This window comes from Syngnathus typhle, linkage group LG5 (assembly GCF_033458585.1).
Source record: "Syngnathus typhle isolate RoL2023-S1 ecotype Sweden linkage group LG5, RoL_Styp_1.0, whole genome shotgun sequence".
NCBI classification, from domain to species: Eukaryota; Metazoa; Chordata; class Actinopteri; order Syngnathiformes; family Syngnathidae; genus Syngnathus; species Syngnathus typhle.
In genome coordinates this window covers 3,227,112-3,252,221 of record NC_083742.1, presented here as the reverse complement: position 1 = coordinate 3,252,221, position 25,110 = coordinate 3,227,112, and the positions used below count along the sequence as shown (strand labels likewise).

At 39.0% G+C, this 25,110-nt stretch overlaps 1 protein-coding gene across 7 annotated transcripts in view; it reads left to right on the top strand.

The window, feature by feature from the left end:
• Positions 1-4,172: 4,172 nt before the first annotated feature.
• Positions 4,173-25,110, top strand: part of noxa1 (NADPH oxidase activator 1) — a 63,361-nt gene continuing 42,423 nt past the window's right edge. Inside the window, exons 1-15 of one of the 7 annotated variants that reach the window (XM_061278634.1) lie at positions 4,173-4,331; positions 4,421-4,569; positions 7,133-7,311; positions 10,214-10,296; positions 13,920-14,028; positions 14,361-14,477; positions 14,831-14,938; positions 17,104-17,163; positions 17,252-17,289; positions 17,970-18,108; positions 18,205-18,273; positions 20,633-20,720; positions 21,378-21,487; positions 22,792-22,952; positions 23,528-23,636. In XM_061278634.1, the coding sequence (XP_061134618.1) occupies positions 7,138-7,311; positions 10,214-10,296; positions 13,920-14,028; positions 14,361-14,477; positions 14,831-14,938; positions 17,104-17,163; positions 17,252-17,289; positions 17,970-18,108; positions 18,205-18,273; positions 20,633-20,720; positions 21,378-21,487; positions 22,792-22,952; positions 23,528-23,636 (1,365 nt within the window). In that variant the 5' untranslated portion in view covers positions 4,173-4,331; positions 4,421-4,569; positions 7,133-7,137. Of the gene's footprint in view, positions 4,332-4,420; positions 4,570-7,132; positions 7,312-10,213; positions 10,297-13,919; positions 14,029-14,360; positions 14,478-14,830; positions 14,939-17,103; positions 17,164-17,251; positions 17,290-17,969; positions 18,109-18,204; positions 18,274-20,632; positions 20,721-21,377; positions 21,488-22,791; positions 22,953-23,277; positions 23,637-25,110 lie in introns of those variants that run through there. The other 6 variants (XM_061278635.1, XM_061278633.1, XM_061278632.1 and 3 more) reach the window with 6 other exon arrangements.

The following is a 25,110-nucleotide window of genomic DNA, read 5'->3' as shown; positions in this document are numbered from 1 at the left end:
ACCATCAAGGATTGCATCATCGCATCAAACGATGTGTAAATTATGAATTTTACTGACTGTGTGTTGGGCAGGATGGCTGAATGCAATGCGCGATTGACAACAAACAAGAAGAAAGGTGTGATTTCAAGTTTTATTTCGAGGGAGATTTTCTTAAAAAATTGTTGTACCCATGCATAATCCAAATCCAAATTTACCCAACCCACCCCAGATTTTAGGACAATAAATTAGTTAAATTTTGCGCATTATGCATGGGAAATCACGGTATATTATGCATGTACCGTTTTTTTCCATGTATAATGCACAAAATTTAACTAATTTATTGTCCTAAAATCTGGGGTGCGCATTATACATGGGTACCAAAAAAAAAAAATTTTTTTTTTTAATCCGGATATGATACGGAGGCCGCCATTACAGATGCGCTTTCTTCTCTGCTGTTCACTTCAAACACACTCCATACGAACACAATGCTCTCGTATCAGACGCTTGCTCAATCACCTGCTCGTTTGCTGTCACAATGTACCCTACACAAATCTGAAACATTTCTTCGCTATTGGATTTGCTAGCGCATGCGCAGTGATACTGACCAGCAGAATAACATCCGGTTGTTCCTAAAGATGATCTTTTTTCTGAAATAATTTTACGTTTACGGACTTAAGTAGGAGTCCAAATTTGGGTGCGTATTATACATGGGTACAGGCTTTTTTCCAGCATCAACATGTTTTTAGGGTGCGTATTATACATGGGGCGCATTATACATGGAAAAAAACGGTATATATTATTCTATGTACAAAAAACTATTGCATTTATGAAAATGAAATCAACGGACTGCTGCAGAGAACACAGAATTTTATTTCTGCATGTAACAAAAAGCATTTTATACTTGGTTGATGCTTAATTTCAAATAAAATACCCGGTGTCTATTTGAGTCCTCGTATTTAAGAAATAAAAATCCAAATTTACCCAACCCACTGAACAAAAAATGCAAGCAGCCTGCAGTCACCTGTCCTCTTATTTATGAGATAAAAATCCAAACTTATCCAAATATTATCCACCAGCACTGAACGAACAATGCAAACCAAAAAAATGCGCAGTCTGCTTCTGTCCCGTCGCGTGTACTGGAGTGTGCAGCCAGTTGTCCTCCTGAATAAAAAAAAGGACTACTTCACTTAATATATAGTCATCACGCTGGTAGTGTGCTGGAAAAACGCCGGCTGCCAGACGTGAGGGACGCCAGGAATTCGAATGTCGCACATCGGCGGATGTGACGCATATTTTGGCGGTAAACATATTGAAAATGTTTAATTTTAATGTTACAAGTTTACCATAATCTTCAAATTCAGAATTATATTTTAAAATGAACAAACAAAAATAAAATTACATTTTTATAAAATACTCATTACTTTCCAAAGTCACAGGGAGCCACAAGAGAAGGATGAAAGAGCCACATGTGGCTCCGGAGCCATGGGTTGCTGAGCTATGTCCGACCTAGACTATATCATTACTTCCCTGGATTCCAAGCAGATTTGTGTTGCTGCCTTCATTGACCTGACCAAAGCCTTTGACTCCGTCATCCATTCCATCCTCCTGCAGAGGCTCTCTATTATTGGCCTGTCATCACACGCATGTGATTGGTTTGCCAGCTACCTAAATAATCGACTCCAGCAAATTAAATTGGAAAATATTCTTTCTGACCCTCTCAGCATCTTCAAAGGGGTTCCTCAAGGCTCGATCCTAGGCCCATTGCTGTTCTCCATTTCCATTAATGATGTAGTCAAGTATGTCGGCAGTTCAAAGATCCACCTTTATGCTGATGATACTATTCTATACTCTGAAGGTCCTTCTCTCCATTCTGCAGCATCCTCATTACAATTTAGCTTCACCTTCGTGGAAAAATATTTTCATAATCTCCATCTCCTTCTTAACACTAAGAAATCCAAATGCATAATTTTTAACCGGTCTCGTGCTCCCAACAATACCCCTAAAATATTTTGTGCAGATGGCACTGAACTGCAGGGGCGACGCGAACAGAAACTATGGCAACCTAGACACATAGCAAAACTGGGGACGAGACATGACAAATCTCCCTCGAAATAAAACTTGAAATCACCTTTCTTCTTGTTTGTTGTCAATCGCGCATCGCATTCAGCCATCCTGCCCAACACGCTTAGTCAGTAAAATTCATAATTGACGACACATTGTTTGATGCGATGGTGCAATCCTTGATGGTGTGTTATTGTCAAATATTGTTTGATTTTTAATCTCCATCGCGGACCGGACGTCATACAGAGGCCGCCATTACAGATGCTCAGAACGGATGCGCAAGACACGTCAGCTATATTAAGAGTGAGAGTTGTTTTCTTCCTATTAGTTTCAATTCACAGTTTAATTAGCAGTTTCAATAAGCAAATAACAAAATGCGTATTACAGGTCGGTCATATTTTATTTCGCAACACTTTGCCTTGTTCCTTTCGTCTCTGCTGTTCACTTCAAACACGCTCCATGTGACCGCAATGCTCTCGTATCAGACGCTTGCTCGATCACCTGCTCGTTTGCTGTCTGTCACAATGTACCCTACACAAATCCGAAACATTTGTTGCGGCTCCGAGTCACGACGAGGGGCAAGTTTTGGTTTCCAAGGGTGTTTTTATTCCTCTTCAACGTCTCTCCCATACAGAGCCGCCTTTTTCATGTCCGCACGCCTTTTTCAAATGTGCGCACTGAGCGCGGTGGTGCCTTTATGGGCAGTGGGAGAAATCAACGCCAACAAAAAAAATATATCCAGCCTAGTTAAGACCATACCAAAGACTATAAAAATGGGACCCATTGCCTCCCTGCGTGTGTGACGATCATTGGGACTTTAAAAAAATAAAAAAAAATAAAAATAAATAAAATATTTTTTTTTTTTTTTTTTTTAAATTGGGTGCGTATTATACATGGGTACAGGCTTTTTTCCAGCATCAACATGCCATTTTTAGGGTGCGTATTATACATGGGGGCGCATTATACACGGAAAAAAACGGTATCTTTGTTTATGGTTGGACTCGTCCCTCTCCTTCACTACCCACATAAAACACCTACAGTCGAAAGTCAAATCTCATCTTAGCTTCCTCTATCACAATAAGGCCTCCTTATCCCGTGCAGCGAGACACTCTCTTGTCAAAATGGCCATCCTGCCCATTTTTGATTATGGCGACACCATCTATAGGATGGCATCCCATTCCACTCTCAATAAGATGGACCCTCTTCACCACTCCGCTATCCGCTTCGCCACAGGTGCGCACTTCTCCACTCACCACTGTGATTTGTATAAATTAATTGATTGGACATCACTCCACACCCGACGACTTCACCATTGGTTTCACCTCATTTACAAATCCATACTCAGGATGTTACCTCCCTATCTCTCCTCCCTCCTGCACTGTCCTCATTGTTCCCTCAATCTAAGGTCCAGTAATCTTATTAAATTCAAAGTACGTAGTTTTTGGTCGAAACTCCTTCCATTTCTCTGCAGCTTATGATTGGAATACTATGCAAACTACCCTTAAATTCACTGTCATCACATCATTTACAGTTTTAGTCAGTGTTAACTGACTCTTGCAGCTGTTAGTTTAAATATGTTGTTATATTGTATAGTTTTATTGCTCTCGGTTGTTGTTCTTTATTTTTGATTGTGTATTTATATAATTTTGTTTTATGTATTTATTTGTTTTTTAGCACTCCATCCCCCACCCCCCTCAATGAGCCATTGTTCTTTGGGTCAGGCTGCAGTTGTAGATAAGAACTTGTGCTTAATTGTTTGCCTGGGTAAATAAAGGTTAAAAAAAAAAAAAAGTAAAAGCCTTGAACTGCACATATTTACTGTCAGAAACGAGTGGGGCAAGGCCACCAAAAGCAGTTTGGACCAGGGTTTATTGAAGGGAAGACAGACTGAGAGTTTCGTCAGCACTTGACATGGATAGGAATGATTACAATAACGGATGAAAACCTGTCAGTCTTCAGTCCATCTTTTTTTTTTAACTTCCTCATCCCTTGTTTGTTTCGTCCCTAGGACAGAATGCCCAGCACTTAGCTAACACTAATAAGCATGCAGATGTTCAGGACGAACAGGTTTAGCTCTCTTGTGCTCATGTCATGTGGACAGGTTAATACCAAAGCATTTCTCTCTCCAGGTGCCCTTAAAGGAATGCGAGTAAATTACTTCCTTGTAGCAGCAGGGTGGAGACTTAGAAGTGTAGACCTATTTCAGTAATTCTTACTTCTCTATTTACATGGAAGAAAATTACAAGGCAGCAAGAAATTTTAATTCAAAAGTCAGCGCTTCACACCAGAAGGTAAAAAGTTTTTAATATGTTAAACCAACTTTGAACGTTAAACCTACTTTGAATGTGTCCAGTGAACTAATTTTTTTTCTGCCTCAAAGGAATGTGGTTAAGTTACTTCCTTGTAGGAGCAGACTGGAGACTTAGAGGTGTTGACCTATTTCAGTAATTCTTACTTCCCTGTTTCCGCAAAAGAAAATCACAAAGCAGCAAGACATTTTAATTCAAAGTCAGCTCTTCACACCAGAAGGTAAAAAATATTTAATTTGTGAAATACATTTTAAACCATCTTTGATTGTGTCCAGTGAACTAACTACATGTCGATTATTCACTGACTATCATTTTTAATCCTGAAAAAGCAGCTATTGATGCTGTTATGTATATATTTTCTTTTAACTTTATGTTATGATCAAATGCAAACAAGGAGTGAATACATCTTTGTTGACTGAGCTCTTGTCATATAAATCCCTAACAAGTACATCGAAGTGTTTTCCTTTCATCATTATTAACTTTATTCTTTTCTATTGTGTTTGTTTCCATACTGACATTATAGGCAGATATAATTGTTAGAGCCCACCGTTTCTACCAATTGTTAATTTATGGACAGTTTCGTTCCTTTACTCTGTAATTTTTATTTTGCACAGCAGATGTCACCAATCTTTTCAAAGGAGTATGCTACTTTGAATACTGGTTGGTGCCAATGCATCCCAGCTTGATACATATTTCTGAAATTATCAATTTGATCACGTTATCTTTGACCATATTTATTGTTGGTACTGTACTAATTACTCATTTATGTGAAGACACATACAATTATTTCTCACTGTAATGATCAGCATTGGTTAACAACAGTGGCAGCTCGGTGACGCACTGGTTAGCACGTCTGCCTCACAGTTAGGAGGGTGCCGGTTCGATTCCACCTCCAACCCTCCCCGTGTGGAGTTTGCATGTTTTTTGCGGGCACTCCGGTTTCCTCCCACATCCCAAGAACATGTTTGGGAGGCTAATTGAGCACTCCAAATTGCCTCTAGGCGTGAGTACAATTGCGGATGGTTGTTTGTCTGTGTGCCCTGCGATCGACTGGCAACCAGTTCAGGGTGTCCCCCGCCTACTGCCTGATGACTGCTGGGATAGGCTCCAGCACGCCCATGACTCCCGTGGGAACAAGGGGTATAGATAATGGATGGATGGTTAACAACAGATGAATAATATGCAGCATTTTGCTTCTACAAATCTGTCTACAACATCCCTTTGAAATCACAGTGTTGCATCACTGAATAGAACAGGCTAGGGGAATACTTGTGGTTCTTGGGGGTGACCTGATGCCCACAGGCACCATGTTGGTGACCCCTGTCTTAAAGTGTATCAAAATAGTAACTTGGATGACCAAGATTGTCTGCGAATTTAAAGGTGTATTTGGCCCGATGGACCTTGGTTTGATTTTGAGTCAAGATAGAGATTCAAAACAGGGTTATGATTTTTTTTTTAATATCCTCGGCATGGTGAGGTGGAAACAGATGGTTCGCTGTGGCGACCTCTGAGGGGAAAAGCCGAAAGGAAAAGAAAAAGATTGTCATGGAAGCATCATATAGACAATTTATTAACACATTTTTATGTGCAGAAATTGTATGTATTCTATAATAACTGCCTTGACATCACACATGCAAATTGTAGCCCTTACTTGAAGACATTACTTAAGCAAATTATCTTCATTCGCATGGTGACTCTAGAATGCAAACCATGAGAATACAAAGAGACATTTACACTCAGACACCTAATACTTGTTTAACTGTATTATTTTGAGCGGTAATAAAAATCAATTGAAATTTAATTACGGTTTTAGCGGTGTATCATTTCATACTATTACAATACATTAAAAATATATAAAACCATGTTTTTCTTTCTGATTTTTCAAAAAATAATCACGACTAAACTGACAAGAGGTCTTGATTACATCCATCTTGTCATTTTCATAGACTAGACTTAAGGCAGCAACTCCCCACCACCGGGCCCCGGGACACCTTGGACCATGCTGGGGAAAAAAAGAAACTTTGTCCGTTTTTTTAAATTAAAAAGGGCTGAAAAACACATTTTAAATATTTAATTTTGAAAAGTGACTGGATTCTTTCCTTTAAATACATGACATCAGTCAAGGTCATAAAAACAAATGTAAGTGCCATGAGAGATTTTTGACGTGAGAGCAACATACTTGGTGTCTTAGCTAAAAAATCATTCAATATCTGTGCGCAAAAATAAACTGTGGATTCATGTTTATTGTAATACAAAATTTTTTGGGGGTTGACTTCCTCTTAAAATATGCATTGTTCAAAACATGGTAAGCCACGTCGTTTGTTAACGGCACCATCAAAGTTAATTACATATATGATTAAAATCACTGGTTAGTGCCAATATGTCGTAGAATTCCAAATTGTTGACTTTCGCTTTTATGAAAAAGAAAATGGATAGTCAAAACATCCTCGGCACTCATCGGAAGAAAAAAAGAAGCTGATTAGGACAAAAGCAAATTTAAAGCCAGGGTGCGGGGTCCCCGGTCACACAGTTACCAATGACGCTTTGAATGGGAGAGTGGCATTGGCAAAACACTGGCGAAGAACATCCTGGCTGGGGTAACCCTCTCGAAAAGCCCTGACGACAAAGCACGAATCTCTGTCGGCGAAGAATGCAAATAATACCACCGTTTGCCATATGACTGGGTGCTATACAAACGCAACATTGCTTGTCAAGCCAATGTATTGTTGTTTACATTTGCTAAAGATAAAATGTTAATCAATTGCTGTTTTTGTCCTTAACAGCGAAAATGCTTTATACAGAGTTACTGCAATTGTGGAATGAATCTGTGCATGCAATGGATAACAAGGACTGGCAAGGAGCTCTGGAAAAGCTGGACCAGATTACTGAACCAACATATCGTACTCTCTTCAATGCTGCATCAGCACACATTTGTCTGGGGCAGCTGGATGCTGCCCTTATGGTGAATTACATGCTTTGCTATAAAAGGTCTTATGAGAGAAAACATGATGAACAGACATACATAGATAGTATAGCTGTAGTTAAAGTTGAAGCCAAGTTGAAGCCAGAGATCTCATGGGCTGACATGGAGACAGACCAAATTTTGCCTGTTCTACGTTAACTACGATTACCAAAATTATTTATATTTGTTGCCATAATCATGAGAGTCGTTTTTTGGGATTACGATTATTTATATGAATTATATATAATTAAATTATATTTGTTGAATGCCATAATTATAAGAGAACTCTTTTGGGAGGGGCATTTTTTCCATTACTTTTGTCAAACAGAGAGGTCCATAATATAATTCATTAAGATCTCATTAAAGCGTCTCGGTGGCGCGCTGGGTAGCACGTCCGCCTCACAGTCAGGAGGGTGCGGGTTCGATTCCACCTCCGGCCCTCCCTGTGTGGAGTTTGCATGTTCTCCCCGGGCCCGCGTGGGTTTTCTCCGGGCACTCCGGTTTCCTCCCACATTCCAAAAACATGGTTGGTAGGCCGATTGAAGATGGCTGGGATAGGCTCCAGCACTCCCGCGACCCCCGTGGGGACTAAGCGGTTCAGAAAAGGGATCGATGGAAGATTTCATTAAGATTTCGTACCTCGTAGAGCATTATATCGATTAATCGATGTGTATCGATGAATCGTTACACCCCTAATACGTCGCATTAGCCATAAAATGCACAATAAAGTGAAAAAAAACGATATAAGTCGCTCCGGAGTATCTCGCACTTTGGGGGAAATTTATTCAACAAAATCCAACACCAAGAACAGATATGAACGAGCAACAACAGGGTAAACGATAGGTATGCTAACGGGACATAAACACAAACGAAGAGCTGAGAGTGGGCCTGACGTAACATTCAGTTATTTTAAAAAAACTATTACATAAATAACACGTTTATAAAACCATCTGTGTCACTCCAATTCATTAAATCCATCGATCATCCTTTATGTAAACGATGCGGTGTATGTGCCGCGCTGCTGACGTCGGACTCGTCGTGAGTTGCAGTTCTAAATATTCCACAGATCCATATAACGATATCTAAAGTATACATCAAATAACTATCATGTAAACAACAATATTATCAAACCATCCGTGTCATTCTAAATCATTAAATCCATCCATCAAATTCCTCGTCCTTTGTCAACAACGCCGCACGTATTCCACAGATCTAGTATATAACTATATTGTAGCGTTAACAAAGTACCAAGAAAGACGAGGGTTTGGTGAACGGCTCTTTATTTAACAAAACAAGGGTTCAACGAGCCAACAACTACTGAACTGTAACGATAAAAACATATACAAGTTGCTAAATAAAATACATCAAATAACTACAACATAAATAGTTCAGGGAGGCTCGGTGGCGCACTGGGTAGCACGTCCGCCTCACAGTTAGGAGAGTGCGGGTTCCCTCCCTGTGTGTAGTTTGCATGTTCTCCCCGGGCCCGCGTGGGTTTTCTCCTGGCACTCCGGTTTCATCCCACATCCCAAAAATATGCTTGGTAGGCCGATTGAAGACTACAAATTGTCCCTAGGTGTGAGTGCGAGTGCAAATGGTTGTTTGTCTCTGTGTGCCCAGCGATTGGCTGGCAACCGGTTCAGGGTGTCCCCTGCCTACTACCCGATGACGGCTGAGATAGGCTCCAGCACTCGTGGGGACTAAGCGGTTCAGAAAATGGATGAATGGATAAATAGTTCACCGCCACACAGCCCCAAGCACCAGCGTCGACTTCCAGGCATGTGGTGGCCTGGACCTCCATCCCCGGAAGTGGCACTTCCAGCCATGGAGGTGGCTGGGACTTCCGTAGAGTAGGACCGGGCGTGCGTAGGAGCAGTGTCCCACCCCCATCCACCGTCCCCGGACAGCCAGCTGCCGAGCGGCGGCCCCCGACTTCCAGCCACGGAGGTGGAAGAGAGCTCCGTAGAATAGGACCGGGCGTGCGTAAAAGCCATGTCCGAGCCCCATCCACCGTCCCCGGATAGCCACCCGGCCGAGCGCCGGCCCCCGACTTCCATCCATGGAGGTGAAAGCGAGCTCTGTAGAGCAGGACCGGGCGTGCGTAAAAGCCGTAATAGCTTTTCAAACCTTCTTTGTCAAATCATTAAATCCTTCAAACTCTTCGTCCTCCGTGTCACTTACAAACAAAGCCGCTAATGATGCCGGTAGTACGTGGGGCCCTTCGTCATCTTCGTCATCCCGTGATCAATCTTTGTCCTTTATGTAAACAACCGCCGCGCCGCTGACGTCAATTGCAGTTCAAATTACAGTAATCCCATGCTACATCGCGGTTCGTTTATTGCTTTTTTTCCTTTTTTTTTTAATTTTGAAAGTTTGTGAAAAAATTCATATATAAGTTGCTCCTCAGTACAAGTCGCCCCCCCACCCATACTATGAAAAAAACCGCGACTTATAGTCGGGAAAATACGGTATACAAACTTCATTTCACTTCCCAAATATCACTTTTTGTCTGCTATATGACATATTTAACTGAAATTGCTGATCAATGATTTATAAAGGAAAATGATTAGGGGTACCCAAACCTTTGCATACGACTGTATAAAGTGTGTCCTAAGTTTCATTGTGGATGTGTTTTCTTCAACAACCTCTTGACTTGTGAATTGGGAAATGCATGTAGTAGTATGTAGCAAATCAGTCATTTGTAATCTCCCGATCATTAGGACACAAATTTGTTCCAAATAGTTCCAAAAAGTATCAGTCTTTAAACAAGATCATCCTGCTTTTTGCATTCAAAGCTTCTTCATCTTACAAATGCCATATGCTGTGTTAGATAGACAGATGTGTTGGCATTGAAAAATAAAATACCAACAATATTCACCCATGTCCTGTTTTGTCTGTTTAGGCTTTAGATCTCACAATCGTCAAGGATCAACATCTCGCAGTTGCATTCTTCCAGAGAGCAGCGGTAATGATGCAGCTTGACAGGTAAAACTATAATTATTTTATGTACTTTGTTCAATGATTAAATGTATTTGTGGGTGTTTTGTCAGTTAATTTTATTGCCAATGTGCAATTGTCATTTTGTTTATTTCATGATTAACTACTCAATAGGGATGGGCGATACCGATGGTTTTGGATTCGATCTGATATCAAGTATTTCCTGCCCCAAAATACCCGATATCGATCCGATATCGATACCGGAAGTGTGATTTCCCGCCAAAAAAACAATTTAAATGCAGTGGCATTCTTGCTCTTGGAGAGTCATCTATTGAATTTTGTAGAAAAAAGTATTACCGTTTTTTTCCGTGTATAATGCGCCCCCATGTATAATACGCACCCTAAAAATGGCATGTTGATGCTGGAAAAAAGCCTGTACTCATGTATAATACGCACCCAGATTTTGACTCCTACTTAAGTCCGTGAACGTAAAATTATTTCAGAAAAAAGATCATCTTTGGGAACAACCGGATGTTCTGCCGGTCAGTATCACTGCGCATGAGCTAGCATACTCAATAGCGAAGAAATGTTTCGGATTTGTGTAGGGTACATTGTGACAGCAAACGAGCAGGTGATCTAGCAAGCTTCTGATACGAGAGCATTGTGTTCGTATGGAGTGTGTTTGAAGTGAACAGCAGAGAAGAAAGCACACCTGTAATGGCGGCCTCCGTATGATATCCGGATTTAAAAAAAAAAAAAAAAAAAAGAAATTTTGAGAACTTTTTTTTTTGTTTTTTTTGTACCCATGTATAATGCGCACCCCAGATTTTAGGACAATAAATTAGCTAAATTTTGCGCATTATACATGGAAAAAAACGGTACGTCATGTACATGAATTATTAACCTTTTTAGAAAAACATTAATGGAAGATGCATATTAATAGTATAACTTTAATTAAAAGGAGCTATTCTTTACTTTTTTCTTTCTCTCTCTGTTGTTGGGAAAAAGTTTTGTCTTTTAGTATATTGTAAAAAGAGACATGGTACCAACAGAGATGCAGGGCTTAATCGTCATGAGCAGCAAAACTATCAATTTGTAAAGCCACTGGATACTTGCATTTAATATTGTAATACTTTAGTGTTGTTTATGGGAAGTGGAGTTACAAATAAAACGTATGGCGTTCGACCACAAATTGAAATGGGGAAAACTTTATTTATAAATGACTGACTAAAGCGCAGTAATTATTGCTTCAAATAGCACATCAACCACAAGTGCTTACGATTTTTGGTTAGCACCAGATACCTGGATATGTCTTGCCTTTCTGAAATGCTGCTTCTAAGGTACTTTGGTACCTTAGCCTCGGTGTGGCTGCAAGGTTTTCCGTCGCTGCCTTAGTGTCTGCGGCACGTTTCAACTGCAGCTCTTCATGAACCGTGGGGTGAATTTTACTTAAATGTTTTGTTAAATTTGTGGTGTTGCCACAATATTTAATCGTTTTGTGACATATTTCACATCTTGCCTCGTTGTTATTAACTAAAGTACAATACCTCCAAACCAGACTTCTCTTACGTTCGGACTGGCCCGCCGCCGTGGCCATGCTTGTTTGTGTTTGGATTGGAACGGGAGGAGGAGGGCTCGGCTTGTGAGAAAAGGGGTCGGGAGCAGAGCAGGACACGCCGGTGCAGCAGGCGGAAGGAAAAGTAGTGCTAGCATGAGTGCAAGTCGTCAAATTGGAGCAGAAAAAAAAATGAGGAAAAATATAATTAAATAATTGTAAGTATCGATATTTTAGCTAGGTAGATCGATACTCAAAAATGAGCAGCCTGGATCGATATATCGATATTTTGGTATCAATCCGCCCATCCCTACTACTCAATATCAAACTCTCCACTGAGTGTACAGGTATACTTAACCTGAGAATATTTAGCAGGGTGTACTTTACATCTTACACTGTAAATGAAGGAATACTTCAATGACCTCCTCATCTTTCAAATAGGAACAATGACTGCTGATGCTTACGTTGCCAATATTTTAAGCTTGCCTAACTTGAATACGTTGACATCTCTGCGGTGTTTTCACGTTATTTTCTGTCTCTGGGGCAAACATGCCATAGTGTTTGGCCTATGGTCCCCCGATTAGTCTGGGAAAATAATCTTAATTTAGCATGTCTGGTTCTAAGGGTGTACCAACCTTTGTCTCAGCATCTTTCCAGATTTTAAGTGTTAATAAACTAAATTACCATAATTTTCGGATTATAAATCGCGTTTTTTTTTCATAGTTTGGGTGGGGGGGGGTCGATTTATACTCAGGAGCGATTTATATGTTTTTTTTCACAAATTTTTACTTGATCATTAACACATCACTTACTTACAAGTATAGTTGACCACTTCACATGTTATTTTTAGTATAGTTGATCACTTCACATGCTTTGATATCTTTATCTTGAACATATTCAAAACATGAAAAATAGAGAGAAAAAATGAAATAAAGTAATTAACACTTTAAAGCGCCATATCCTCTGGACTTGGGAGCTTAAGACCAGGGGATGCTTTGAGAATAATTGTCAATCTCTGTCTATGTGAAGCCCTTTGAGACTGCTTGTGATTTAGGGCTATACAAATAAACTTGACTTGACTTGACATGTCCTCTGTCACCAGGATGACATAACGGACGAGAAATTTGATCGATAGATTTAATGATTTGGAGTGACACAAATGGTTTGATAATATTGTTGTTTATGTGATAGTTATTTAAAATACAGTTTATATATCGTTGTATGGGCCTGTGGAATAATTTGAACTGCGGCGCGGCACACGGCATTTTTGACAAAGGACGATCGATAAAAGACGAGAAATTTGATCGATGGATTTAATGATTTGGAGTGACACAAATGGTTTGATAATACTGTTGTTTATGTGATAGTTATTTAAAATATAGTTTATATATTGTTGTATGGGCCTGTGGAATAATTTGAACTGCGGCGCGGCACACGGCTTTGTTGACAAAGGACGATCGATTTAATGAATTGGAGTGACACAGATGGTTTTATAAACGTGTTATTTATGTAATAGTTTTTTTAAAATAACTGAATGTTACGTCAGGCCTGTTCTCAGCTCCTTGTTTGTGTTTGTCACGTTAGCATACCCTATCGTTTAGCCTGTTATTGCTCGTTCATGTCTGTTCTTGATGTTGGATTTTGTTGAATAAATTGCCCCCCAAAATGCGTTTAATACTCCGGAGCGACTTATATATGTTTTTTTTCACTTTTTTGGGCATTTTATGACTGGTGCGACTTATACTCCGGAGCGACTTATAGTCTGAAAATTGCGGTAATTGACACACATCACCCTGGCTACTTTTGTTGTGCCCTTGAGCAAGGAATTCTACCCACCATCAGAAAAATATTGCTGAGGAAAATGGGGTCTGACTCATCTGGCTTACTGTTCTTTGGTGTCTGAGGCTGTCATTTGTTTGTTATTTCCTTGTCATGTCTAGCAGGATTTGCAATAAAAAAAAATCGCAGTACATACTGCATAATTTTATTCTGTAAAACACTTGAAGTTACAATTACTGGATGAAGAGCACTCCGTGAATGAAGTTTTGATTGATTAGTTGATAATTGAGAGGCTTTGTGTTATAATGGTTCATGACTCTATTCGGTTCTTCTGCAGGTTGGACGAGGCTCTGTCTGACTGTGTCTGGGCACAGACACACTTGAGAGGAAATATGGTCATTGACTATAGACAACTTGGGCTGCGTTATAAACTCTACAGCTGGCAGGTGTGACTAGTCTGCATACACAATTTCCCAACATACTTTTCAAGTTCAGATCTCAATCCATGCTCACTTAGAATTTCTTAAATTTGCATTCAGTTCACAAAAACTGTCGTATGATTTCTTACAAAAGTCACACGTCTCAAATAAGAAGAGGCATTAAGGAAAAATGAAATAAAGTTGACAAGAAGTTTTAATTAAAAGGTTAAATTGTTTCATTCATGTCCCAAACCACAGAAAATCAAAGCATGAACACTTTTGTAATCAATTAATTAGTGTTACAGCTTCTAGAATCTTGGCATGAGAAGGCATCAATCTAATGTTGAAATCTCTCCCAGGTGTTACATAATGCAGCAGCTGTGTACTGCCGAATGGACCAGTGGGATCAAGCCAGAGATATTCTCATCTCACAAACTCAAGGGGGGAATTTAGAAATGGCTTTGGACAGTGTCCTGGTGAGTCTCAATCATTTTCATGTGAAAGGGCAGCATATCAATTCCAGTTTTCCACAGTTGTTAAATACTTTTCTTGAAACCCCTACTCGTTTTCACCTCAAAACCAGTTATTCTATGTTCAAAACAAAACCATGTGTTCAGATCATTCACAAAGCAAGTAAAGTCTTCACCACAGAGCATAAAATTGTTTAGTACACAGAATCAAGCACATTTAATTAAGAGAAAATGTATAGTTATGTAAATAAAAGAAATATGCTTGACTAGTATTTTTTATCATATTATTCATTATTTGCTAACTAAAAAAGAGAGATTATTCATTTGAGTAAGTAAGCATGTTTGCGCTTACAATACAGAGAAAGGAAACCCTTGCACCTCTCAATGTACCTGAGGGTGTGGTGTTTCGTCCCAGGAAAAAGGATGTGGAACAACTCAAGCAGAGAGACTTCTTAGGAAAGTCAAAGGTATGCAGAGATTTCATTTGCCCCTCAGACATCATGGCCCATTTCCAATCAAAGTACCAAAAGTACTGCAGTATAACTGATACATTTTTACAGGTGTATACACTCTCTTGCAAAAGGTTTGCAACACCAATCAATTGCTTTAGTTTTGCTGCAGAATGAAAAGGTACACTATTTCAGAAAATGTAGGGTGCATTTACAACAGACTGTTCTTTTTACAATAATTGTAAAATACTGTTTTACTGTTTTCATAATTGTAAAATCATGTTAAATATTCATCCCTACATGCAGATTAACAATTGATGCTTGGTTAAGAACAACAACTACCATTCAAAAATATAAAAGAGTGGATTTCTGACAATAAGTGGAGACAGTTGCCACATTCCTATCTCCACTGCTTGACAAGAAATAATAATTGATAAATAGATAAAAAAACGTAATAATTGCGTTCCATTAAAATGAACCAATGTGATTGCAGGTGCACTGTTTTAGTGAATACAAGACAGTCTTGACACAAAGATGAGAACATCAGATGGTTAGCAAATTTTACAGTATTGCTTCATTTCCCAATCAATATCTAGTAACAGGGCGTCAGAGGCACATTTTACTTTACTGTTTTACTGTTTTTTATAATAATTGTACAATAACGTTAAATATTCATCCCCACATGCAGACTAAAAATGAAAAGAACAACCACTACCATTCAAAAATATAAAAGAGTGTTTTCTGACAATAAGTGGAGACAGTTACCACATTCCTATCTCCACTGCTTGACAGGAAATAATAATTGATTAAAAAAAAAAGAAAAGCTTAATAAATGCCTTCCATTAAAACGAACTAATGGGATTGCAGGTGCACTGTTTTAGTGAATACAAGACAGTCGACACAAAGATGAGAACATCAGATGGTTAGCAAATTTTACAGTATTGCTTTTACAGTATTTCTCAATCAATATCTAGTAACAAGGCGTCGGAAGCACATTTTACTCTTCATTTTTACTTTTTTTAGTTTGCACAGGCAATACGGCCTGTTGCTGGATGCGTTTGTGATCATCTTAAAGTAAACCCACAAGAAGATATGCAATTTAAGGGAAATACAAGAAACTTTGAAAAGAAATATTAAACAGGAATTGGAATTTATTAATGTATGTTGTGATGACGGATACTGTAGCAGAAGAAAAAGTCCCAGAAAGTCCTGGAAAAGTCCTAAAAAAGAATTTCAATAAAAGGGTGGGGATTCTGGCATTGTGCTGCGTATGATTTAGTGCCATTTAATAGAGAAATTCTTTACGGTGTGGGTTTGACTTCTAATCATGAATATGTGGCAAGAGACTAACATTTATGCTTTTACGTATATCCAGCCAATAACACTGAATTAATGTAGTTCATCAAATTTGTTTAATAAATATTGCTTAAAAAATATATTAAAAGACAAAAAAAAACTCGGTAAGGGTATTGTTAAAGACTCTTTAAAAGCAGTAAATTCAAAGTGAAAGTTGACTTCTTTATTCCAAATAAGCAAATATATATGGATATACGTATATGGAGTAATGAGAATAAAAATACCGGTCCTTTTGTTCTTTCCTTTTTTTTTCTTAACTTTGGGAGACTGGGGGGGACTGTACTCTTGGTCCTGTCTCAGTCTCAACCTCCAAAAATCTTGGTCTTGTCCTGGTCTTGCCCTCCAAAAGTCTTGGTCTTGGTCAAAGGCGCAAAAGTCTTTGTCTTGTTTCTTTCTTGATACTCCCTTTACAATACAATACACTAAGAAATGATTTATTCAGCAAATTTTACAACATCTGCACATGTAACAAAGCGCTTCTCAATGTATAGCAATGGGACAACACAAAGTCTTTAGTCGCAGTAATGTCTTGGTCTCCATTGGCATGGTCTTGACTACAACACTAGTACCAATGACATTATTATTGGAAAAATTAGTTTCAAACAAAAAACATGTCACTGCTGACACTCAGACTTAACATGAACTCTTGTGTTTGATGTTCATATTCGCTATACATACAGTATTTGGTAGATTAAAAGCATTGATTCTGTCAAAAGAACCAAATATTTAATGTGGGAAGTGTCTGAATTGAATATAAATGAAAAAAATGGAAAATTATCATAATATATAAAAGACATAGAAATGTTTATTTTTCTTGCTACCAAAAGGTCATTTCATCCATGATTCCCAACGATGATTTTGGCGGATTTGAACCTCTCAGGTTACAGGTAAGAGTGGAGTTTTATATTTTACTGTCATTGGTATTTTCAATACCATCCACTCTAACTACTGTCTGTTATCACATCCTCTCAACAGAAACCTGGTTATTATCAACCCATAGTAGATGGTGCTAAGTGAGTATTATATTTTAAAGAGAACTTACAGCCAAAGCCCAGACACAGGGGGCACTGTGAGAAACTCACTTGTGCAAAGAAATGTGAAAAAAACCTATGTGGTGGACCCTTTCACTGCGAAAAGTGTGTGTGTTCCTCTATGGGGCAACATTGACGAAGCAATTTGGTCTCCTCCAAATAACAGTGCGGTGGTTCTTCTTAGGGCGCCATGGTGGCACACTGGTTAGCACGTCCGCCTCACAATTCAGAGGTTGTGGGTTTGATTGCACCTCCGACCCTCTATGTGTGGAGTTTGCATGCTCTCCCTGTGCCTGTGCGGGTTTTCTCTGGGCACTCCAGTTTCCTCCCACTTCCAAAAAACATGCACGATAGGCTGATCGAGGACTCCAAATTGGCCGTAGGTGTGAGTGCGAGTGCGGATGGTTGTTCGACTCTGTGTGCCCTGCGATTGGCTGGTAACCGGTTCAGGGTGTCTCCCGCCTGCAGCCCGATGACGGCTGGGATAGGCTTCAGCACTCCCACAGCCCCTGTGGGGACATAAAATGGATGGAAGGATGGTTCTTCTGTCGTTTGATTTGACAGCTTTCTTAGAAGTACTTGGAATTCATATAACAGTGAACATTAACATTGCCATGACATACGTATATCCATTTGTTTAATTAAATGTCACTACTTGACAGGGAGTGCCGCTACATGTGTATGACAGTCCCTTACATGGCTCGAGGCCCAGGCCACTTGACAGTGCCAGGCGGTTCTAAGATATTTTTATATGAAGATCAGGACAAGGACGGGATGGCAACTGTCATATATGATGGACAGGTAAGAGAAAAAGAAAATATAATAAAATAAATAAAATACAAATTAAAGATTTGATTAAAGATCTTCAGTTACTGATTTAAAGCCTTTTGTTTTCAGAGAGGACTTGTGCCAATGTCTCTGCTCAAGCCGGCAGATATCAAGATGACCACAAGCAAAACTGAGAGTGTAATTAATTGCTTTATATAATAGAAAAATGATGACTGATGAAGGGCCCATAACTGACAGGGAGCCTATTTGCCACAATTCAGGCTTCAAATATATAGATATGAAATCTTTTTATTTTGGGGTGAAGAATCGCCAAGTAGGACACAATCGTGAAGTGGAACAAATTCACTTCTTTTTAGCAGTAAAAACTTAAAAAGTGGGACGTGTGATATTATTCAGCCCCATTACTGTCAGTTCAGCCAACTCACTCCGGAAGTTCCCTTACGATTTCAGAATGGTCAAATGTTGACCTAATTGACTAATTATAGAATCTATCTGTGTGTAATCGTGTTACAGTATAAATCCACCTGCTCTGTGATGGTCTCAGAGGTCTGGTAAAAGAATACTGAGGAGCAAAAAGCATCGTGAAGGACAAGGAACACAGCAAGCAGGTCCGGGATAAAGTGGTGGAGAAGTTTAAAGTAGGATGGGATGGGATAGGATACCATTTAACATCTCACAGAGCACCGTGTGATCAGTTATATTGCAATGGAGAGAGTTTCAGACCACTGCAAACCTACAGAGATGGAGCTGTCTCTCTAACCTTTCAAGCCCAAGCAAACAGAGCACTGATCACAGATGCAGCTATGAGGCCCATGATCATGCTGGATGAATTGCAGGGATACACAGCTGAGGTGGGGGAATCTGGCCATAGGACTAGTATCACAACTGCACAAATCTGGCCATTATGGAAAAGTGGCAAGAGTTATTCCTGAACAATCACCAAAAATGTCCAGATTGAAGTTTGCCAAGCCACCTGGGGGACACAACAAACACGAGAAAGAAGATGTGCCCAAAATCTTACTTTTTGGGCTCAATGCCAAATGTTATGTTGTCTCTCAAAATAATACTACACATCATCACCCTAATAAAACCCACACCACTCTCGAACCTGGAGGCGGTAGCATTATGGTCTGGCGCTGCTTTTCTTCAGGATTGACAGGGAAGATAGGAGCTGATGGGAAAATGGATAGAGCCAAATAGAGGGGCATTTTGGAAGAAAACGTGACTCTGGCAGGTGGTTTACCACCCAACAAGACGATAGATAGATAGATAGATAGATAGATAGATAGATAGATAGATAGATAGATAGATAGATAGATAGATAGATAGATAGATAGATAGATAGATAGATAGATAGATAGATAGATAGATAGATAGATAGATAGATAGATAGATAGATAGATAGATAGATAGATAGATAGATAGATAGATAGATAGATAGATAGATAGATAGATAGATAGATAGATAGATACTTTATTAAAAATCTACAATGGAACGTTTCAAAACTAAACATAGTGGGAAAGGCCAAGTCAAAATCCATATTGATTCAAATTGACATAGTGTACTGTGATGAACTGTGGCAAAAAGTCAACAAGTTCAAAGGGGCTGAATACTTTGAATACAAGACACTGTAATTATAACGCCAAATTCAGTGAAGTTGGGACAATGTGTGAAACAAATGATTTGATCAGTTATTGCAATTTTGTTGTTTTATCATAGTAGATCGTTTTTTTTACATTTCAAAAACCAGAAGCCACTCGTTTACAAATATAATTACACTTTAGTTTACATATTTAAATGTTCAGATATTAAGATGTGATAGACAGTTTTTGCATGATTTGAATGAGGCAAAATAACATGCTTTTTCTCTCGAATATATTGTTATAATCATCTGTTTCAGATGTACTGTAATCATTTTCTGTATAAAAATTTAATTTGGTCTTCAAAAAGTATTTTTTCAAACTCGAATCTTGAAAAAGAGGGGGTCGTCTTATAATCAGGGTCATTTTATATTCGGGCCAATACGGTAATCCAAGTCTCCCAAACAGCCAGCTCCTCAACGGTCCATTCTACAAATTCAAAATTTGGGCAATATAAAAAATACAACATGCATATGAAATGTACCCACGGACTCAGCAAACAATTATTATGTTGTTAAAAGGAAAGGGGGCACAGTAGTTAATATGCCCATTTTTTTAAACTTGTGTTGTAGGCATCACTTTCAAAATGAGTAAATATTTGAGGGAAAAAAGGAATGAGGTTTAAAATTTCTTGCCGTCATTGCGACAACAATCTTCTTTTTGGTAATTTATCAGCCATTGAAAGAGTGCTGATACAATTTAAGTATTTGCTTTGACCTATATACAGCTCCAAGAGCAACAAAACAAACTGAAAGATATATGGATCACAGGTAACTTGATTAGTGAAATTAGATCCAGTTGGACAAATATACCCATCATCATTGTTGTTCTTTTTGTAGAAAAAAAACAAACAAAAAAACAGCTTGTACTTTTTTTTGCTTTATTAACCTTTCAGACACTTGCTACTGGGATTCCCCTCCCTCCTGGTCTGAAGCCACCCTCTCGTCCACAAAATTGGTCTCGAACAGCAGCTACTAGTTGGGGTAAAATCAATTTCATCTTAATGAACAGGAGAATAGTAATGATACTTTCTGAACCTCTATAATGGGAAATGTTTAACTTTCACATTTAAATGGCCCATTCAGAAATAGTTCCATTTTAATCTTTACATTTCGAAATGCCCCATAACTGTGAAGAGATTTGACTTATAATATGACATTAATTTTAGATCCTTATTGTTATATGCCCTTGATCTCTATTTAAAGCAGTTAAATCTCATTACTATGGAAAACATTGCGTTCATATACAACGAACACGTAGGAGTACAATGTTTTAAAACATGTTTGGTTTAGAATCATTTAATTTTACTTACACTATTACACATTTGGAGGTATGACAGCAGGTAGTAGCGTTGAGGTCCGCCGATTTAATGATACTGTAGTGGTACACACAACTGACTGACACCTTAACAAACTCTATACATAATTGGTAATTCTGTACAAAACCAGATTTATTATCTAAAATATTTAATGAGCGGTATTGAAATGTCACAGACACTATAATGGTCTTGTAAAGTCTATGTAATTAATGTTTTATCATAATCGTCCACTTTATAATTTGTCTTTCAATAATTGGTGTTATTGTGAATGTGAATATCATCTGCCCATTACCGTAGTGTTCCTTCACATTGCATTTTGCAGGAGGACAGTTTTCTTCAGAAACACCACCTCCATCCTACTCAACTGCTACCCATACTGAACTGCCAGCCCCAGACCCTCCTAAGTACACAGCCAGTTCAGCCAGTAGTAAAGTAAGTTGCATTCAGTGAGAATCTGTTCTCAATTGCCCAACCTGGATAAAAGGTAATCTTTCGTTTGAGCGGGGGAACGGGGACATTCCAAATTCTAGTATCTAAGGTACTAAGGTACTGAAATTAAACTGCGGATTTGTTAAATCAATACAGTATGATAGAGGGTTTTTGTGACATCATTCATAGTATATGTAGGGTTGCGAGGGTTACTTTTAAAATGTACAGTTACTAGTTACCTGTCAAAAATTGTAGTTTTTAATGTAAGTCTACAATACTTTAGAAAAGCTACATGTCAATGTAGGGCATCACGGTGGCGCACTGGTTTGCACATCTGCCTCACAGTATGCATTCGATTCAGCTCCGGCCTTCCTGTGTGGAGTTTCTATGTTCTTCCCATGCCTGCGTGGGTTTACTCCGCTTATTTCCAGTTTCTTCCAACATTTCAAAAACATGCATGGTAGGCTGATTGACGACTCCGAAATTGAGTGTGAGCGCAGGTGGTTGTTCGTCTATTTGAGTGCCCTGCGATTGACTGGCAACAAGATCAGGGTGTCCACCGCCTACTACTCGATGACTGCTGGGATAGGCTCCAACACGGACAAAGCTTGTTCTGACCAGGACATATAGAATTAAGTCCCCATATGATCTGCCACGCTTCATTGAACAATTCGTTTGAACGAATCTTTTGAGTGAACTGATTCTAAAGATTCAGTTCACCTAAAAGAACTGGAATGCACATCACTACCTTAAATGTGGCAAAAAAATGCAATGAAGAAAAAAACAGTGATGCCTTCTAACAGAACTGAGATAGGTGATGGTCAGCTTCTAATGTTAGGGTGGTGCTCACTCTAACTTATTTTGCAAGAACCATACAGGAGACAAGCAAGTCATTTTAGACACCTGCAAGTGGAGAGTCCACTAGGCTCCAACACGCCCGCGACCTCCATGGGGACAAGCAGTACAGATAATGGATGGACGGGCGGGCAGGCAGACGGACAATTCAACATAATATATTGTTTGTCACATAATTATTTTCATATAATACATATTATATATAATAATAATCAGGAAAATCCATAACTTGAATTGGGAACACTTCTAAAATCTGGTCGAGTCGGTATGGAATGACTCCATTTTTAATTAATGTACCTGTAATCTGATTACCGTGTTTTCCCCTCTAACTGTAATGGAATATGGTTACTTTTTTCTCCTTTTATAACGCTGGTACGTTTATCCCGTTACTCTCCAAACCTGAATATGTTATCGGATGATGTTTTCTATTTGTGAATATTTGTTTTTCACAGGATGTCACCTCAGTTCAAGAAGTAGAAACAGACTCTGTGGTTGTAAAAGTTCACTATACATACACCATGGCACTGTCAATACATTCAAATGCATCATACCATGAACTGAAGGAAGAAATTGCTCAACAATTGGATCAGCCAGCATCTTCTCTGCGCCTCAGGTAACTGTCCAGTTTGTTGCCTTAAATTGTCATATATGGAATTAGCTTTCTTTTGTTTCAAACTCAAATGTGTTTTGTCTATTGGGAAAAAGTCCTCCAAGATTCCATCCATCCATTTTCTGAACCGCTTAGTCCCCACGGGGGTCGCGGGCGTGCTGGAGCCTATCCCAGCCGTCATCGGGCAGTAGACGGGGGACACCCTGAACCGGTTGCCAGCCGATCGCAGGGCACACAGAGACAAACAACCATTTGCACTCGCACTCACACCTAGGGACAATTTAAAGTCTTCAATCGGCCTACCAAGCATGTTTTTGGGATGTGGAAGGAAACCGGAGTGCCCGGAGAAAACCCACGCGGGCCCGGGGAGAACATGCAAACTCCACACAGGGAGGGCCGGAGGTGGAATCGAACCGCACCCTCCTAACTGCGAGGCGGACGTGCTACCCAGTGCATCACCGAGCCGCCTCCTCCAAGATTAGTTCGAAAAATAATACACCTGAAGTCTAGAAACGGTTTATCTTTACAGTATTTTCCTGAACATACCACTACCTAAATGCTGCTCTGTTTCTCATTAGACATAGGAAGCATGGCTCTCGGGTACTTGTACCACTTGAATGGGAATTAGAGCCAGGGAGGACCATACAAGAGTTCTCGGAGTCTGGCAAAACAACTTTGTGGTGTCAGGTGAGGATTTGAATAAAACCACATTGATGTTCTGAAAACGTCTTTGTTTTCCACTCAATAACGCAAGACAGAAAGTAGTACCGCACAAAATGTTTTTTTTTCTCCCAAAACTTTTTTTTTTCATGTAATTAGGGCCCAAGCAGCAACCCTATTGTTTTTGTAGGCTGCAATTAATTCTGTTCTCGCAGTTTCCTTTGGGAAGAAGAGCAGCGAGAGGTGCTTTGTGGGTTTTTAGCTCAGAAAGAGGTTTGTGCTTTTTTAACTTCTGAACAAGTTGCCACATCGCCCAATCAGCTTGAAGTATTGTCCTCAATTGTCCTGCCTTTCCCAAGGAGAGCACAGTGGAGCGGTCCCAGATTAATTACCTGTAAAGAACTCCAAAGAGTGACTCACGTATCAATCTGGTTCTTGCCAGGTTACAATTTTGGCCCATTTTTGCACATTTATAGAGGTCATACATTTGCACTCTTTGCAAACATTGTAAGTTTGTGTGTCTAAATATCCTGAAAACTTAGGAAACTTTCCTCACAGATCAGGGCTGGCAAAATCATCAATTACTTATTAGTTTAGTATGTGATTTTTAAAAAACGTCTCATATTTCACTTGACAATAACTTAACGAATCAACCACGGTTGTACATTTCAGAGCTATAAAATTTTGATAATATATGTAATAGCCATTTTTTGGAGCCATTTGCACTTCCACTATTTTGAAACTCCTTGCAAATTGGCTCTATATTTTTTGCCTTCTATAGCGGTCATATATTTAAAAAGTTCACCTAGAGGTTTTATCAATTTGTCTTGAAACTGTGGGTGCTTTAATCTAAAGATGGTCATCATAAAAATAAAAAAAAATCCAACCAAAACTTTTTGTTTTGTCCAACACTGTCACCAAGACAACACATTAGTTGCTATTAAAGACAAACATAGATTTGGATATTCTCAAAATTTGAGAAAACATATGAAACTTTGTCTTGTATGTATCTTTGTTTGGGACTCCTTGAAAACAAGATGCTCAATTTCAAGGGCTATCCTGGCAATAAATACAGTAAATGTAAAACAATTTCTACCAGAAACAGAAATAGATCTGGTTAGTCATGCTGCATTACTGTTCTGTTCTGAGATAACCATGTTCTTCTTCTGAACACGGTAAGGACAAAGCTTGTTCTGACCAGGACATATAGAATTAAGTCCCCATATGATCTGCCACGCTTCATTGAACGATTCGTTTGAACGAATCTTTTGAGTGAACTGATTCTAAAGATTCAGTTCACCTAAAAGAACTGGAATGCACATCACTACCTTAAATGTGGCAAAAAAATGCAATGAAGAAAAAAACAGTGATGCCTTCTAACAGAACTGAGATAGGTGATGGTCAGCTTCTAATGTTAGGGTGGTGCTCACTCTAACTTATTTTGCAAGAACCATACAGGAGACAAGCAAGTCATTTTAGACACCTGCAAGTGGAGAGTCCA